We start from the raw sequence: 18,398 nt of genomic DNA, 5'->3' as shown, positions 1-18,398 counted from the left end.
GCTAGCTAGAGTTCAAAGCACAAGTCTTTTCTCAAGGGATGTTAGGAAGAGTCAAGAGATGATCTATATGAACTGCTTTAAGCTCTTCTTTTTTTTTTAACCAAAAAAGGGAGGAAAATCAAGGTATTAATCATATTATTTATCCAACCCAAGATTCCTTTGAATTATTCCCCATGTAATCTGTATTTATGGATAGAAGCAGCCATGCCTTGGGAGCAGAGACCTCCAAATTCATAACTGTCAGAATCACAAACCATGGGCAAGGAATTAACAGCAGTAATTCTATTTTTTTTTTTTTTTTCAAGAAGAAATTGAATTACCAGACGTTCCTTAGCTCTGTGCTGCCTTGGCAATGTGCAGTCACCAGACCCGGGGCTGTTTCTGCAGGTCTTACGTACCCTCGGAGGCAAGTGTGGCGACTTTCTGAGAAGCCGGTTCTGCAAAGACATCCTGCCAAAGCTGGCTGGCTCCTTAGTCACCCAAGCTCCTGTCAGTGCCCGGGCTGGCCCGGTATACTCCCACACGCTGGCTTTCAAGCTGCAGCTGGCTGTTCTGCAGGGCCTGGGCCCCCTCTGCGAGAGACTGGACCTAGGTAGGTACCAGCCACTCTCCCTCGGTGACACACACCCTGCACACGGTTTCGCCAGCGGCATGGCGCCCCACATCCGGTCGTGCTCTCTCCTCTCCTTTCACGTGTTCATCCTTCATTCTTTCTTTGGCTTCATTGTCCCACCCATCTTGATGTTTCTCTGCCTTGCCGGATGGAGTAAAGAGCCCAGGGTTCACCAGACAGCAGTTGCTTACTGCTTGGCCCAAATGAAGTCTGAGGGCGGATGCTTGTTTTGTTTTCCCTCTCCGCAGGTGACAGCGACCTGAATAAAGTGGCTGATGCCTGCTTGATTTACCTCAGCGCCAAACAGCCCATGAAATTACAAGAGGCTGCCAGGAGGTACGTCTGCTTGATCACCCACATCCCTTTACGTTTGCTCTAAATTATAGATGATTTGCTAATGGCAAGTGGAGTCGAGGCATCTCTGTTCTTTTCTCTCCTCGCTCTTCTTGCCAGGTTAATATGGTTTCTTTAACTGGGCCAACTCTAGAGATGGTATTTTTACTAGATGCATTTCTCTTTGCAAGTAACCTTTTCCTCTGCTGCAGCGTCAGCAGCAATTCCAGAGGGGCAAAAGGCAGAAAGATGGCGTGCCGAAGGGGACAAAGCACTCTCCCAATCGGAGAGAGATCCACTTCTAGGCCCTATTCTAGTGATCACTGGTAACCCTGGCACCTCTCTGGACCTCAGCTCCCTCTTCTGCAAAGCATAAGCATTGGGTTACTGATCTGGCTCACCTTGATTCCACAGAGCATCTTAATGGACATCAAATGTTTTAACCCTTGCAAATTGTACATAAAATTGGGTGTGTGTAAGCAGACACTTATATTCCTTTTTCTAGATAGAGTCCACAGCCTTCATCTGATTATAATAGGAGTCTGTGAACCAAGAAACATAAAATTGCTGAACTAATGGTCTAAAGGGCCTTTTCCAACTCTGAAATTATGTGATGGTAATTTCCAAGAGTTTAGCTTATTCTCAAATAGCTGTGCCACCTCTAACGGAAGAAGCTATGTCTGGTTCCTTGAGCCCTAAAGGATTTTTCTCAAAAGCTAAAACTCTGAGCACAGCAGCATTCCCCAGACTTGGGACCAAAAATCACTGTGGCCCCCCCTGCCCCAACTCTCCATCCAGCTGGGGCAGGGGGGCCAGAGTGGACCTACCCTCCCCCGGGTGTCGGAATAAAAGTTGGCTTCCCTGGCCTGGCACTGTGTACTACCCTGGGCACTGCAGCTCTATGTCCCAGAGCAAATCAACAATCCCTCCCACTTCTTAGGCTTCTAGAAATGAGTCCCCGATCTTCCTTGGTGGGGTAGGAGTTCTCTTGTTCCCTGAAGGGCTGCAAGGCCGCTCAGACTGTGAAATGAGGAAGCTGCTTGCTCCCTTACAAATCTTGCACTCTCTGGGAGTGATGGAAATATCCTTTTGAATTGATTTATTGTCCTTTGCAATTTTTTGCTTTTGATTTCCCCAGTTCCCTTTTTTCTTTCTGTCACTTTCCCGTCACTTCCCCTAGGCTCAGAATCAGTCATGGTTTCTTGAGCACAGGGGCGCATCCCAACCAGCTTCTCTTATCCTCATTCTTGTTCCTTAAAGAACCAACTCGGGGTGAAAATACTCCTCCCCCGGGCGGTGTTGCTGAAGCTACTGCTGATTTCAGGTACAGCTCAAGAACGTAATGAATTCATCTTGAAGTAAATTCTCTGTGTACCAGTTACAACCAAGAGTCACAAAGATCTGACTTTCCCATTCTCTGTCCCATTCTACTTTTCCTACACCCACCCCATACCCGTCCTACAAGTTGAGACCCATCAAACAAATATCCACCAGTCATTATCTTTTCATTTCTAATTTTCTTTTGTGCCGCTAACAGCAATTAAACCTGGAATTGGACCTTGCTGAGTCTTGAGTTGGTATTCAGGGTGCCTCTGGAGGAGGAAAATGCAGCCAGACCACTTGACTGCAGCGCCTTTGTTTGCTCTACCGCATTCCATTCAGGGTTGAGTCAGATGACCTCCCTCTTGCCAGGCTGGGAGGCGAGGAAGTGCAAGGTTGATTGGTTCACCAACACATCATCTGCAAACTTATTTTGAAGTCAAGGGAAAAAACCAGTGTTGTCCTTGATCAAGAACTGATTTGGCATCTTGATTCAGAAATTAATAAGCTCTGTAAATGGGAAAAGAAGCCTGAGACAATGGAAAACCTGGTCTCTTTGTGAGCCTCGTTCCTGAAGGAAGAGAGGGAGGTGGGGGTGGGTACTGGAACACTTGAGCCTACAAGTGATGTAGCCTTCTGCTCCCTCATCTCGGGGACCAATGAACCAGGTCCCCTGGCTCAGTGAGTAGCTTCACCTTCCATCCAGTTGTTTGTCCTTCACTTTCCTCTTTCCCTCACACCCCACATCTCCATTCTAGAAGGGAAGCCTGTCCACCTAACTTGCAAAATCTCTCTTCAGACTCTGTGTCTCTTCACCTCCAAGCTGGCAGGCCAAGCCCCCCTCATCTCTTATAGGAACAGTTGCAGAAACCTCATTGTTGGCCCCCACCCTCAGAAACTTCATTGCCGCCCCCACCCTCACTCCTGCCCCCGCCCCGGGTCTGCACCCCATGAAGTAGGTGCTGACCCCGACCACCTGCTCGTGGGAGAAGGGAAGGCTGTTGTGTGGATTGTGAGGGCCAAGACTTTGTAGTTAAGTGTTCAGCCACCAGCTTCAGCTAAGTGTTGAGAAGAACCAGTGAAAGCCAGAACTGTCCACAGATGTCCCGGCTTCCTCAGAGCTAGTGAGTTGCTGGTGCAGGGTGGACAGCCCCTCTGTCCGACAGGGCTGGCGGGGGAATAGTGAGGGCCAGCACCTGCTCTGCAGGGAGCTAGGTGAGCAGCCGTTTGAGGGGTGGAAGAAGTTTCCTTCTACTTCACCCTTCTAGGTTCTTTGGCTGGCCTGATAATTGAGTTAAGACAGATTAATAGGAGACAAAACACATTTTTTTATTTCACACCTAAGGGTACCCTTATAACTACCCCAAGGTCATGTGGGGTAGTTGAGGCTTCTTTGCCATCCTGAGCTCAGGAATGGCCTAGGGGCCTGGGTGTCACCAGGGGAGGAGGGTGACTCAAGGGCCCTGCCTTAAGAAGAACAGAGGTTTGGTAATTAGATGTTGGCCCTACCATATGCATAGGTTATTCAGAAGAAAAGTTATCCGAGGTAATAGCTCTCTTTCTGGGCCAGGCCCCTCTTCAAATTCTTTCTGGTAGTTAACAGAGAAGTAAGAATTTGTCTTGAATCTGCTGGGTCTCTATTGCCTCTGCTGGGTCTCTGTTGCCTCTGGCTTAAGTCAGTCCACACACCAAAATGCTTTTGGGGGCAGGCTCCTCTGCTCCACTTCACGAGTCTGTGGGTCCGGCAGGTGGAGGCCGGAACCTCTGAGGGCCAGCCTCCCTACCGTTGGTGCTTGGTGCGGAGACAAATTCAGCAGCTCCGTGAAAGTTTCTCTTTGTGTGCATTACCATTAGCTTTTTTCCTCCCTCCTGTTTGCTTTTCCTGGCTCCAAAGAATGACCAAGCCTATGTTTGCTTTTTTAATTTGTCATATTAAATAGAGCCTTTGTGGCAGGCTTTTACATCCAGGCTGTAAACTCTAGAAATGGAAATTGATCAGGGGGTGGTTGATATAACCAAGGCTGTAAATGCTAAGACCAGAAATGCCATTCCAGTTTAATGCTTTTATCTAGCGAATGTGCCTTGTAAGGAGGAACATAAATCTTGCAACTTGGGGGAAGGGTGGGGGGGCGGGGGTAGGATAGAACCTCACCGTCTGTTACCACTAGGTGTCACTATTAACTGGCTATGCAAGAAAAATACCAGCTCCCCCAAAGTCCATCTAGTTAAATAATTTCAATGGATAACAAATAAGAAAATCCTATTTGGGGTGTGGAAGGAGGGGTCAGCATACCACAAGTTGTAAATGAGGCAGTGTCTCTGAGGGTAAGCATGAGATTACAAAGAACAGGTCAGCCATGCCTCCACCTCAACCATGGCAGAGGCCCATTCAACTGATTGAAATTCCCCAGTAGCCCTGGAAGCCTCCGAGATTTCTCCCATCATGCAGTGGGCCTCCACAGTTCTGTGCCTTTCTGACCATGGAGCTCTTCCTTCCCCCACATGAAAGGAATCTGAGATGAGAGCACATACCCTAAATTTCTGTGTTTTTCCTTAAAGCCAGTACACAGTGTCAGCTTGATTCAACTGAACTCTGTCGAAACCATGCTCCTTGGGCCTATCTCTGAGCAGCCTCTGAGTCTCCTTGTCTTTTGCAGAGAGGTCTTAAATAATCTAATAAGCCTTCTACCCTAGGGCTAAAAGGAACAAACAAGGCAATACCTGTTTTGAAAAAGATGAAGTCTGTGCTCCACAGGTCTCACCATGAAAGAACAATGCTCTTAGGCCACTTGGTCTCCACCCCCAGGCCTGCCTCCACCAGCGCAGCCCAGGACCCAGGTGGGGATGTAGAGTGCCAGCAGGTAGTGACTAGATGGTTGTGCGGGTACTGAATGCTGTGGTCCTTTGTGTGGTGGTGGCCAGGAAGGGGGTGCTGTGGCTGGAGGTGGGGGCTCCCTCCCAGCCTCCTCTGCCTAGCCATTGTACACAAGGGCAGAGGGTACACAGCCTTGGAGGCAGACAAACCTAGGCTCAGATCTTATTGGATCTGTGGCTTTGACCAAATGACTTCATGTCCTTGTACCTCGTTTCCCACCTCTGTAAACTAAGGATGATGGTGACCCCTTCCTCCCAGAGTCAATGTGCACATGAATTGCATTTCTATGTGAGGGAGTCGCACCTGACAAGTCTGTTCATTCTCCTGACCAGCTGAGGAGCTGCTGTGTGTCAGGCACTGTTCCAGGTACTGAAACGAGACAAAAGCAAGAGAGAGGAAGCCTCTGCCCTCGCAGGTATAGTTGTGTGTGTGTGTACACACCTGTTAGGAATATCTATAAATACACCAAATATATGGTGCAGTGTGTATATATTATATGAACACTTGTGCACTTGGGCATAGTGTTCCTTATTATAAGCCTACCTCATCTTTACTGAACTCCGAAGAGAGTTTTTCACCCCGGAATGATCTTTTCATGTTAATTGTGCCACCTCCCCCTACCACCCTCTGCGTGAGAAGTCAGGACCAGGTTTCAAGGTTCATTTACTGGCTGACTTCCCCACTTTCTTTCTAGCAGTAGGATCCTAGCCTATCAAAGAACCAGCCGGTGCCTTCAAACCCTGGACGAACATAGACTGGCACGGGCTGGTTCATTTCATCCCCGTCAGAGCCCGGCTCCTCTCTTTACCCACACATGGGCCTATTATATTTGAACAGATCAGGAGCCACAGAGGTGATCCGTTAGTTCAGCTGAGCTTGAAATTAGTAGCTCTTCCCCTTAAATGTTGTGGGCAGTTTGTTTGAGTTTGGGCTGCAAAGCTGTTTCCCCCTTGGATTGCACCCAGCATGGAAATGAGGGCACTCCTAATATTTTTCCTTTTGACATTTGATTAATAGTTGACAAATCCAGACCCAAGTAGTTAGCTTTCCTATTATCCATCTTTTGACAGGCATTGCTGCTTTTCTTTTCCAGGCTCATTGTTCTAAAAATACACTCAGATCTGAAGCTGTTCACTGTGCATATACTGGCATGATTTCCTGGTGTCAAAGATAAGAGACATCTGCCATGCAGATTATAAACAAAGTGGGTTGCTGGGTTTCAGATCTGAAGGCAGGGACCTCGGTGCTACTTAAACCAAATGCCACCCATCCTTCTCCTGCTTCCTTGGTGTTGTCCTGTGATTGATAATTGACCGAGGTCAACCGTTTTACCCCCTAGTAGTAAAGCAGGTGTGGGGCATGCCTGCGTGTCACCGCACTGGGTTGGGAACCAGGATGCGCTTGATGCTCCGGGGAGCAGGACCACCTGCACAAAGTGGGTTTCACATGTCAAAAGCCTTGGCAGACTATAGGGTACCTGTTTCATCACTTTGCAGGGTCCGTGGTCTGTCCTGAGCACTTAAGAGACTGGTGTGAATGTCATGATTTCAGTACTGAGCAAACCAGCCAGGAAAACAGCCTTCATTATCTTATTTTATGTGTGTTTATTCACAAAAATTTTTTTATTAACATGCAAATACTGTGTTGAGAGCTGAAGGATTGTAAAGATGAATACCAGGTTAGAGTGGACTTCACATTGCTGCTCATGGCAGCACAGCCCTGGGCCAGTTTACTTCTCCAAGTCTTTGCTCCCTCGTCTGCAAGACTAGAGTGAGCATATCTGCTATCTTCCACCTAATCAAATTATTGCAGGATTCAGTAAACTCATGCATATTATTCTTCAGCACAAAATGTCAACAGAGAGGAAAAAGTATGTAAGTAGTTGTTAGCATTATTAACTTCCTCCTGATTCCAAAAGAGACCTAGGGCATCTTATCAATTAAGTATATGCAACAAAAATAATAAAGGGGAAAAAACAAGGTGAAACCAGGGTTGAGGTTAACATATAAAGTGCACACCTAGAGTTCTGCACCCTTGCTGGAGACAAGCCTTCAGTGTGGCTCTCATCTTCCGCAGACAGAGCAAAGAGGGAAATGCATCAATTTTGCACCTTCCGGCATCCCTGAAATAAGAAAAGAGAGCTCCGCAGAAAGAAGCACAGCTCTCCTTGGTTTTGAACCCTAAAAAATTTCTGCATGGGTCATCTTAGAAGAATGCTGGGTATTGTTGTGACTAATGTTTCTAACGTCCTTGCAGTGAATACACAACTAAGCTTCCTAGAGCTGCTTCTTCCTCGCATCCATCAGCAGAGGCTCCTGGCTTAGTGCCAAAGCGTGGGTTCCAGGAAAACAGTTGGGGGGAGGGGGACAAAATAGGTAGGCTGCTACAAAGATGTCTTTATTTTCAAGGGTATACACCTTTGGGGTGAGAGGGTGGGTGTGGAGTAGGAAACGCTCCATGTGGCCTGAGTCAGCCCCCTGTGTACTCTGGCACAGGGCCGCTTTGAAATCTGTGCCCAGCGGCGTCGTGGCTAGGGGGGTGGATCTAGGCCTGCGGGGGGCCTCAAGGCAGGCAAGGCAGCCAGATGGAAAGGGCTGCTTTTAAATCCTGCCCCAGTGGGATTTAAACCCTTCTAGGTCTGGCTTATTTTTGAATTGTCTGTAACAGATTGGTCCTCTCAGTGCCATATCTTTTTAAATATGCACAAAGCAATGGAGTCACTCCACTGCATTTATGATACTTTGTCTTGTGGTACTTTAGGGGTGCGATTAGCATTGTAAGCTTCTACTGGTGTTTATGGTTTTAAATCCTGTTCCTGTTGCATTTAAATATTTTTATTATCGGTCTTTGTGTGAGTATGCGAGATGGAGTTAGATCGATAGATGAATGGTTTCGAACAGGTAAATATAGTTAAGTCTAACGAGTACATATAGCTGCAGAGGTAATTGGTAGTATTTATTTGGAGAGTAAATCGTTGCTCCAAGTCATAATCCTCCATTTCCAACATTTAGAAACAAAAAAACGACCTCCTCGCAGGAGAAGATAGCTAAATTGAATAGCAAGAAAGGACAGGCTTGAAATACTGGTTAACCAATGAACCGAGACCCATTAGAGTAAATTACCGAGATAGAAACATCACCCCACCGCTCGCTGGCTAGGACACGTCGACACCCCGAGCATCCATTTGTTTAAAAGGAAACACACAGCCTCATTTGTAGCATCGGCGTGCACCGAGTCACGGGAGGAGATGGCCGGAGAAGAGAAGAGCGTACAGGTTCTGCCAGAGAGGGAATAGCAGGGAAGCTCGAATAACTTTGTGGGCGTGCCTGCTTCCCAATGAGTGAGTTCATTTTCTGATTGCATTTAGTCATGGCCATGTAGAGACAGCCCGTATCATGTTCCTAAGGTTTCATCCCTGAATAACTTCTTTAGAAGCCCCAAATAAATAAATAAATAAACAGATCACAAAGCCACAAGTTCTTTACCACTGGCACTTATGCAGACAGCTCATGAGAGCATTTTATAAATCCAGAAAGAGACAAGGAGCAGCAGATCCCTCAAGCAAGTAATTGACAGAGAAAGAATAGCCTGTCACCCAGGAGAGGTGGAAGCTCTGCATTTCACTTACAGTTTATTTAGCTTCACTAGGCCTGGATTGGCTGGCGGTTTTCTAGAGCTGCTTTTGAGCAGATGTTGTCTAGACCGAGATGGTGAGGACACACCCTATAGTATTTGCATCTGCAACAGAGGGATTTCTTTGGGGTGTTGCCATATTTGGGAGGCCATCCGGTGCCCATGCTTGAGAACCACTGTGGACTGTTGACGTTGGAAGGGGGCTTAGAGCTGATGCTTACAGAGAAGCAACTTGGCTGTGTCCCCTCCTTGGGTTCCACCTCACATGTGCAGCCCTCCCCGCAGTGCACCGTGTGCCTCTGTGCATAGTCTGTCCTCCCTACCAGATGCGGAGCCCCAAGGCCAGAGCCTTTGTCCATCCATCTTTGTGTCCCACATACCCAGCTCAGTGCTTGGGCTAGAGCAGGTGCTAGGAAATGTTCGGTGAACCACAAACAGGCGGGACCCAAACCCTGCTGACCAGAACCTAGTAGTAGCACATTGTCTATTTCCCCAGGCCACCTCACCCCCAGCTTTGTCACTCGGAGCAGGCCACTATTGATCATAAAGGAATGAGCCGCTTCTGTTGGTTTGGTGTCTGGAGTTTATTAGGTACTTGCTGATGCCCATCAATTGTAGATAGGGCTGGAGTGCAGGGAAATGGCTGCCTGCATGAAGCGAAATTCAATAAAACCGCATTTTAAGTGAAAAATCAGTATAAACACCAGGCTTCTTTGCCATGGAAACAGAGGTTGCTTAGAAACTGCCTAACGGCGAGTTCTAAATTTTTTAAAGTCAAGTTATCATTTAAGCTACACGGCCCTACAGGTTATTGAGAGATAATCACTCGCCTCAGGACACTCAGAGGCATGAGGCACAGCTGAGTGCCTCCCGAAACTCTGGGGACCAGATAATCTCTTGATAACTGTGCTCCCTGGAGCCACTGATTTGGGCCTGGGGGAAGGAGAAAGAAATTTTTGTTCAGGACTTAAATGGTATACATATATTTTTTTTAAGTGTTTCTCTTTAGGTTTGAAAAAACATGGAGCTGGCCATTTGGCATGTTCAACAGCCATCTCTGCCATGTCTCACGATGTATTAGGAACATTTTCCAGGCAGTTACCCCAGTCACTTCAAAGCGGAGGTCCTCTCTTTGTCTTCTGGCTTTCTATTATGCAAAAGGGCTTTTCAGGGTCTTCAGCTTTTGGCTCTTCACTTTCTGGGAACCCCTCTCCCCAGCTCGGGATGGGCAAGAACTGGCCGCAGGACAAAGTGGTACCAGAGTTTGGAGCAAAGCTGGGCCACTGAGCTCAGACAAAGGCCTCCCAGGCCTGTGTTCAGCTCCCAGGGGCTTAAACTGAACAAGGGTTCAGGTTCAGAATGTGTCAGTGTTTAGAGTTCAGCAGGTCGCATGCCTTTCGCCAAGCAAGAGCACAGCTACACCTGCCAGCACCTGGTTGCCCAGCATGGTTTTCACTCCCAACTTCAGGCACGCAGAGGGCAAAGAATATTGCATTTGTTTTTTCCTGAAAACAGCGGGCGAAATGAGAATGCCATTGGCTGAGGCCTGGGACCCCCACCAAGTCAGTATGAAGGAAATTACGAGTGAAACAAAAGACAAATGTTTTGCCCTTTTCAGAGTGTCGGAGAAGTTTCCGTGGTGTGGCGGTGCTGCAAAGGTTGGTAGTGATAATTATTCCTTAGACACACACATAGTCTCTGGAAGGAGCAGTGTTTTCATTATACACTTCAAAGTGTTTTCCTGCACCTCATCTCCTTAGAGCCTGGCAACAAACTTGTGAGGAGGGTGGGGCGAGTGTGATCATCTTCCTTTGGAGAAAGAGGAAACAGGTTCACAGAGGCAAAATAATTTGCCTCAAGCCCCAGAGGCAGGAGAGGGAACTGGTATGGCTCCCTGCCATTCTGGGGGGTCTACCCCTTTAAGAGCTAAGGAAGGAGACCCGAAATAATTCTTCTAAGAGTTTGGATCTCACTTAATAAAAGAAGGTGAACTTTGTCCACACATTCTTACTTTGTTTCTCTGTGAGCATTTTAGAGTTCTCACAGGGCAAAGAGAGTGGCTCTCTCCTTTTCCTTTCCTGCCAAAGAGCAGAACATCTGCATTTAGCATGTTAAAAAGGACTCACAGTGAACATTGCAAGGTATTCATGCCCCTATAAGGCAGAGCAGAGCCCTGACTGAGGTGGGCCACGGCACCACTTCGCCGGGTGGTGCCCAGATCAAATTATTCCTCGGTGCGCCAGGCTGTAGCCTGAGAAACTGTTCCAGTTCTGGAAGAGGGAAAAAAAAAAATCAAATGAAGCCATTTGCATTCTAACCATCTTTGGCACCAGGAAAAACTGTCAACTGTGTCACATGTAAATAGAAATCAGCTTCCCATTTTTGGTGTGTTTTTTCATAATTTCCCTTGCCACTCTAATTATCAAAGATATTTTTGTTTTTAAACAAAAATTGTCTCCCACGCAGGCCCCATCTCCTTTCTGCGGTGAAGTGGAAACGATGAATTAGAATATTCTAATCACTTCTCCAGCAACCACCGCTGAGATTATAAGCACAAGATTATCCTAAGTAAAGAAAACTTAAATTGTTTAGGCACAAACCAGGCCAGAAAAATTTTCAAAGGATCCCCCTTCCCTTCCCACCTGCCTTCCTTGCCTCCTTAGCAGATGTCTACTAAACCCAAGGAAGAAAGCAAAACTGGCTTCCCCCAGAGTAAGACCCAAATCCCCTAAAGGCACGGGTTTTTCAGATTAACAAAATTAAAAACAGAATTTAGCTCCATTCAGCATGCATTAAATTCCTGTTTGCTGCCCAACAGTATGGGAGAGGCTCCTAGGTCATCAAGAATAAAATGTGATTCATCAAATAGATACTATCCATGCCATTACTTGGTAGGTAAGGATCACATGGGCTAGACGCTGTGTAGGACTGGATCTGTGTTTTCTCATTTAAGCCTCAGCAAAATCCCACATAGCAGTGATAAGTGGACTAATCTCCCACAGCCACATAGCAGTGATGTCTGCCATAATGTGAATCCTGTTGGTAACCTTCCCTAGACCTTCCTTGGTGGTGAACAGTTGACCTCTCCTTTAGATCCTTTTATAGGATGTGATTTTCCAGAGAGGTATGTCATCTTAAGCCATTGTCATGCAGTGTCATAAATCACTAATTAAATATAAGAACCTGTTGGGTCAAGTATTCGTTGAGGGCTTACCATGTGCCATCCCAGGTGCCTGGTACAGCAGTGAGCCAAAAAAGGTGTGGTCGCAGCCCTCAGAAGCTGTATTGTGAGGACGGGAGATAGTTGATAGACAGTAAGTGCTGGGAGGGGTGTCCTGAAAGAGAAAAATAGGGGGCAGCCACCTAAGCACAATGGTCCAGGAAGGCCAACCTCTCTGAGCCGGTGATACATACCAACAGGGAGCTGCCCAACTAGGGGAGGGCCTCATCCTTCCTGGAATTGAAAATCCAGACTCTGAATCACTGAATTGGCCAAGTGTATGAAGTTTACACTTGGACTGCTCAGTGCAGTGGCCCTGAGCACATGGTTGGTCATTCAGAAATGGGATATGAGCAGATGAGAGGCAAAGGTTGCAACCCCAAAGCTCAGGCCAAGTTAAAGAGCCTCACCCTCAGGAGGTATGTGGTGTTGGGTGGCCCAGGCCCTTCAGCTCTGTCCCTGTCATGTGTAGGATACCAGTTCTCTGGCTCCACCCAAAGTCAGGGGGCCCAGCTCAGTCGGTTCCTGCTACAGGAGAATAACTGGGTCTGATCTCTATGAGCCTGTCCAGACCATCAAGAACCCATGGATCTTGGTGGCCAGAAGAGGGTGAACTACAGAGCTCAGCAGCAAGTTGGCAGGACAGGGATGAGGACCTGGAGACTCGGAGTGTGGGCTTGCCCTATGAGCCTGGAATGAGAAGTGGAGCCCGTCAGTTTTCTTTAAAAACTCCTGCTTGAAACCCCAGGACTTAGCTGGTTTCTTTGCCAAGAGCTTGTTTAATGTCAGTATTGTTCTGCTCAGACTACTTACTTTACTTCTCAATGTCAATGGATATGAAATTCTTTATGCGCTGTGGGACCATCCTAATGGCCCTGTCTTACGAACTACAGTGGGTTTGCTCTGCTATTCGAAGAGATTGGATTTTATCAGGTTCTCCCCCAAATAACCCAGTAAGCTGCCCCGTCGCGAGAACACTAGCCACTCTCCCTTCTCTCTGCTCCCTTGAGACTCCAGCCCACCCTCCTTTCTGTCTCTCCACAGGGTTTTCCTCCACTTGATGAAAGTGGACCCGGACTCCACCTGGTTTCTCCTGAATGAACTTTACTGCCCTGAGCAGCTCACACCTCCCCACCCCAGCCTCCACCCCGTGCAGCTGCGGGGGACCATGGGGCAAGGGAACCCTTATGCAGCCAATGTGCTCTGCCTACTGCAGGAGCTGCAGTGACCCCCCCACCCCCCACCACACACACACACACCTAGGTGTGACAGGGCAATATCTTTGTCCCGCAGGTGGGGCGACCCCACCCTGACCCCAGGTGGTGGCAGAGAAGACTGCGAAGGTGGATTAGACAGCCAGTCGATTTATAAATTGATCGATCCCACAACTGCTTAGAAATTGAAGGAAAGTAGCTGACTGTTATTTATATTTCATACCTGGTGTTTTCAAATGACATTGTCTGGCAGCTCTAAGGGCTTAACTCCTTCGCTTACCATCTCTGCGGCCCCAACTGCCCCACGGGCCATCACCACCACACACACACACACACACACACACACACACACACACACATCCCCACACCGGAGAGCCTAAGGACACATGGAGGGAGGCCTCTACTATGCACCAAGTGTGTCCCCTGAGCACCTGAGGACCACATGGAAGTACCACGCACCCAGGAGTCTTCAGAACGCAGCCCTACATCGCGGACATGTGTACCTTCCCTCCTGGAACAGTGAGCTAGAGCTAACTCATTGTACCCAACCTGTTATTTGGAAGAAAATGAAATAAAGGCAATTCTTGGATGAAAGCTGTGATCAAGAGCTCACTTTAAGGTTTGTTATTTAAATTGGGTGCTTCTTAAGAAATGAATTTATGTTCTTGAATGGATGATACAGAGCCATGGTGTAAAATCCAAGCAGTACAAAACAGAAACGGTGAAGTCTCCACCTCATTCCCCAGACATCTGGTGTCCCTCCCAAAAGACAAACACTCATGGCAATTTTTTCATACCTGTTAAGTAGGAGATTGATTATTTTTTACTTTTATTATGGATAATAGTATACAGCAAGCTCCATGTACCCATACCCCAGCTGCACGAGTTACCAGCACGTGGAGAGCTTTGCTTCATGGCTACCCTCACACATTTACCTCCCCAGCTTCCCCAGTCCCCGGAGTATTTTGAAGCACATCTCGGAAGTCCTATCCAAACCTTTTTTAAAATGTAAATCATGGGGTGCCTGGGTGGCTCAGTCAGTTAAATGTCTGCCCTTGGCTCAGGTCATGATTCCAGAGTCCTGGAATTGAGCCCCGCATTGGGCTCCACAACTCATCAGGGAGTCTGCTTGAGATTCTCTCTCCTGCTGCCCCTCTTCCCCCTGCTTGCGCTTTCTTGTGAGTGTGTGCGCACACACACACACACACACACACACATACACACACACAGTCTCTCCCTTAAATAAATAAATCTTTTTTAAAAATTAAGAAAAGGGGGGCAGCCCCGGTGGTGCAGCGGTTTGGCGCCGCCTGCAGCCCGGGGTGTGATCCTGGAGACCCGGGATCGAGTTCCGCATCGGGCTTCCTGCATGGAGCCTGCTTCTCCCTCTGCCTGTGTCTCTGCCTCTCTCTCACTCTCTCTGAATGAATAAATAAATACATCTTTTTAAAAAAATTAAGAAAAGGGGATGCCTGGGTGGCTCAGTGGTTGAGTGTCTGCCTGTGGCTCAGGTGGTGATCCCGGGGTCCTGGGATCAAGTCCTGCATCAGGCTCCCTGCAGGGAACCTGCTTCTCCCTCTGTCTGTGTCTCTGCCTCTCTCTGTGTGTCTCTCATGAATAAATAAATAAAATATTTTAAAAAATTAAAATAAAAAAAAATGTGCAACCACACTAGCATTACCACACCTAAACTAGCAGTGGTCCTTTCATATTGTATGCAGTGAATGTTTAAATTTCCCCAGCACATTGAATCAGGATCCAAATAAGGTATATACATTGCTGTTTTCTGTATGTCCCTTAATAAATATATTTTAATTTATAGATTCCCTCTCCTCTTTTCTTCTCCCTGTACATTTTGTTGAAAGAAGGTCATTTATCCTACAGCATTTCTCACAGTCCAGATCTACTGATTACATCCCTGTGGGGGTCATTCCGTGGGCTTCTCCTATCACCTGTATTTCCTGTAAATGGGAGGGCAGAACAAGAGGTGTGATCCGGTTTGGGGGTTTTCATTGTTTTGGGGAACACTCCTCCGTAAGTGGTATTATTTATTTCCATCAGGAGGCATGTAATATCTGATCTCTTATGGGATTGGCCATTGGTGATCCTCACCTGGATCCACTCCCTCATTAGCGAATGCAGACAGTGCTGTTCTTTCCCCCCCATCCTGGCTTGTCTTTAGCTAGAGTACTTCTGGAACGTTCCCTTCATCAACCATGCAGTAACCTTGAGGGAGTTTTGTGTGGAAAAAGCAGGATAAATAGTTGATTTTTTCTTTTCTTTCTTTTTTTTAGCTGAGGGATTTAAAACACAGATTATATAAATTTAGGTACACCACCACAGACACACACACAAATGTGCTGAAGGATCCTAGGAATAATGAATGCTTCCTCACCATATGCATGGTTAGATACCATCCAGATAACTCCTCCAGTGATGTAGATAATACCCCAGCTCTGTGAAACCCAGAAGGCAGCTGGCATGGGGACATATCCAAGCGAGGGGGGCCCCAGCCAGTTCCGGGGAGGCCCACTCATCTATTAGGGTCTTCTCTGCAAGGGCACAGAATGTCCAGATTGGGGCTAGGTGGTAGCAGCCTGGCTTTTGGTCTGGCTCAGCCAGTGAGTCATCAGGGGCCATCCCTCTCTTTGGGCCTCAGCTCTCCTGCCTGTAAAGGTGAGAATGGGCCAGAATGAGAGCTTAATTTGGGGAATTCTGGGTCCCTCCAGCAAGCCGATGACACTTCAAGAACCCCTTCCCCAGCAATGTCCCTCCTCTTACCCCCCTCCCTTCCAGGAGGGCACTGCATCCTCCGAGACTGTGAGACTGGGGTCATGTACCATCTCATCTCCTGCTGGGTTGGTCTACTGAGCTGACCTCACAAATTCTGTGTACAATTCTAGAGACTTCACCTATGAGCCTGCAGGGACCCCAAGTTAAGAACCCCTGAAAGAGAGATAATCACTTTACTCTCTTCTGGTTTTAAAATTCTAGGATGATTTCCTTTGAGAAAGGGGGGAAATACCCTCTAATTGAGAGGACTCTAAGAAGATTCACCACATTGTTCCTAATTCCACTGGGGACACAAAGTCCTAGGCTAATTCAATCTCTAGGTCCTGACAAATGAGAAAACAGGTCAGGGAGGTGGTGGGACTTATGGAGTATTACCTAGTAGTCTGCCTTCCCAGGGCGCGTGGACATGGCAGGCTGTAATAGTGTGCCAAGAGGCAGGGGAACGTGCACACACATCCTGTGCCCTGATGCAACTTGGGCCCTTGGGAGGCTCTCCAGGAGATAAACCGTGTGGAAGGATCTGCCATGGTGTTCCAAAAACCCATCTTGTCCTCAGGGCGTAGACACCCTGAGTTGCTTTGGGATTCCCGCAGGCAGATTCACTTGATTTAAAAAAAAAAAAAAAAAAAACTAATTAGAGTGCCTCTCCAGTCATTATTATATTCAGGCAACTTTAATTTGAACCCATCCAGCTGACTCATCTTAGCCCTTGTTTATGTGGGCTTCTCAAAGTGATCGTTTCCCCCTGTTAAACGTGGCTGGTGCAGTGAGGATTTCTCCTTTCATTGAGGGTTTCCGAGTGTTGGTTTGGCTGGAGTTAAAGGTAGATACTGAAGGGCCTTGAGTTTCAAGTTGAGACACTGAGCTCTGATTTGCAGGCAGTGGGTGCCTCCTGGGGGATTCCGGAAAGCACAGAGATGGACCCTGGGATCCTGCAAAGGGCTGGGCGTAGTCCTTAGGAGGCTCGTAGTGTGGAAGGAGCGTGGATGATCTGGAGCTCATCAGCACTGGACTTGGTTTCCGACTCTACCCCTCAGTACCTGTGTGACCTTGGACAAGTCACTTTTCATTTCCCCATCTCTGAACTGGAGTTCACCACCTCTGCCTCTTTAAATGGCTGCAGCAGAGAAAGTGTTATCGTGTTTACAGTGCCCAGGGCTTCGACACTGTGCAGCCCTTCCTTCCATCCAACCCCTTTGCTTACGGCTTTGTTAGGATGCAGCACATACTCCTCTGGACAGTTATTGCAGAGGAAGTAGATGGTTAAATCTCAGAATAAACCACCTGGGAACTAAGGAGGACTCCTGGTGAAGGAGGGTAAGATCTTGGTAAGACGAGCAGACTATTGGCAGAAAGAGGATAAAGGGCATTCCAGACAAGGAAAATGACATGCCAAAGGCAGCCAGGTGTACCTGTCCATATCTGCACTCATCATAACTCCTTCAGTTGCAGCTAACAGGAGACCCAACTCAAAGTAGCTTGAGAGTAATGTCTTGGCTCTCATAACCGGCAGCCACCCCGCCCCACCGCCCGGCCCCTGGCTCCAGATCCCACAGCCAGGCTCCATGTTTTAGCAGCCTCTCTCTATAAAGTGGCAAGGATGGCCAGTAGTCCTGGCTGATGTTCTCTGAGTTGATCAAGCCTAGGAGAGTGTGCACCTCCATCTGGCAGCTCCCAACTCAAGTTCTAGGATTATCTCTTCTCAGCTCAGCCAGTCCTCTGCCCCACCCCAAACCAAGCATTGTGCATCCAAGCAGGTTTTGGCAAACTTTCCCCATACTGGGTCAGATGGTGAATATTATAGGCTTTGCAGGCCATAGGATCTCTGTAGAATCTTCTTTGGCTTTTTTTTTTTTTTTTTTTTTTTTTACATTTTAAATGTGTAAAATCCTTACAAAATAGGCCATGGGCCACTATTTTGCCCTTGGACCTTAGTTTGCTGCTCCTGATCCTTAGCATTCTCCTGGCAGTCTTGGGGGCAGGTGCTCAGATCAGCTCATCCAAACCATATGGAGACAGAGTTGGGATGGAGTGGTTTCCCCCAAAAGGAAGCACTGTATTTGGTTACTAGGCAAAGAGATGCAGAGTGGGTAACAGTGACAGACAGCCACCACCCCACGCCTGTGGCAGATGACCAGTGTGGCCCGGCAGCCCAGGAGGGGATGTGTTAGCAGGCTGTGGTCACTGAGGCCACATTTATGAAGGGCATTGAATGCCAACCTAGAGATTCCACCCTTAACAGATCAAGTGGCCTTGAAAGGTTCTTGAACAGGTGATTAATGAATTGAAAGCAGCGTTTTAGGAATATTCATCTCGTGGCAGCATCCAGGAGCCATCAGAAGGGGGAGAGGCTGGCTGGCGATGAAATTGTGTTTTCGAAAGTCCCAGGACGAGAAA

At 47.6% G+C, this 18,398-nt stretch overlaps 1 protein-coding gene across 5 annotated transcripts in view; it reads left to right on the top strand.

Annotated features, from left to right (window-relative positions):
* TTI1 (TELO2 interacting protein 1) overlaps positions 1–13,809 on the top strand; it is a 46,759-nt gene extending 32,950 nt beyond the window's left edge. Inside the window, exons 6-9 of one of the 5 annotated variants that reach the window (XR_005377838.1) lie at positions 388–592; positions 862–949; positions 5,474–5,556; positions 13,039–13,153. Coding sequence is in view for 2 of the 5 variants with exons in the window: in XM_038572287.1 (XP_038428215.1) it covers positions 388–592; positions 862–949; positions 13,039–13,222 (477 nt within the window). In the remaining 3 variants the exon portion in view is untranslated. Of the gene's footprint in view, positions 1–305; positions 593–861; positions 950–5,473; positions 5,557–10,392; positions 10,433–13,038 lie in introns of all 5 variants that reach the window. The other 4 variants (XM_038572288.1, XR_005377840.1, XR_005377839.1 and 1 more) reach the window with 4 other exon arrangements.
* Positions 13,810–18,398: the final 4,589 nt, after the last annotated feature.

This window comes from Canis lupus, chromosome 24 (assembly GCF_011100685.1).
Source record: "Canis lupus familiaris isolate Mischka breed German Shepherd chromosome 24, alternate assembly UU_Cfam_GSD_1.0, whole genome shotgun sequence".
NCBI classification, from domain to species: domain Eukaryota; kingdom Metazoa; phylum Chordata; class Mammalia; order Carnivora; family Canidae; genus Canis; species Canis lupus.
The sequence above is the reverse complement of the archived record's forward strand: the minus strand, read 5'-3'. Positions and strand labels throughout refer to the sequence as shown.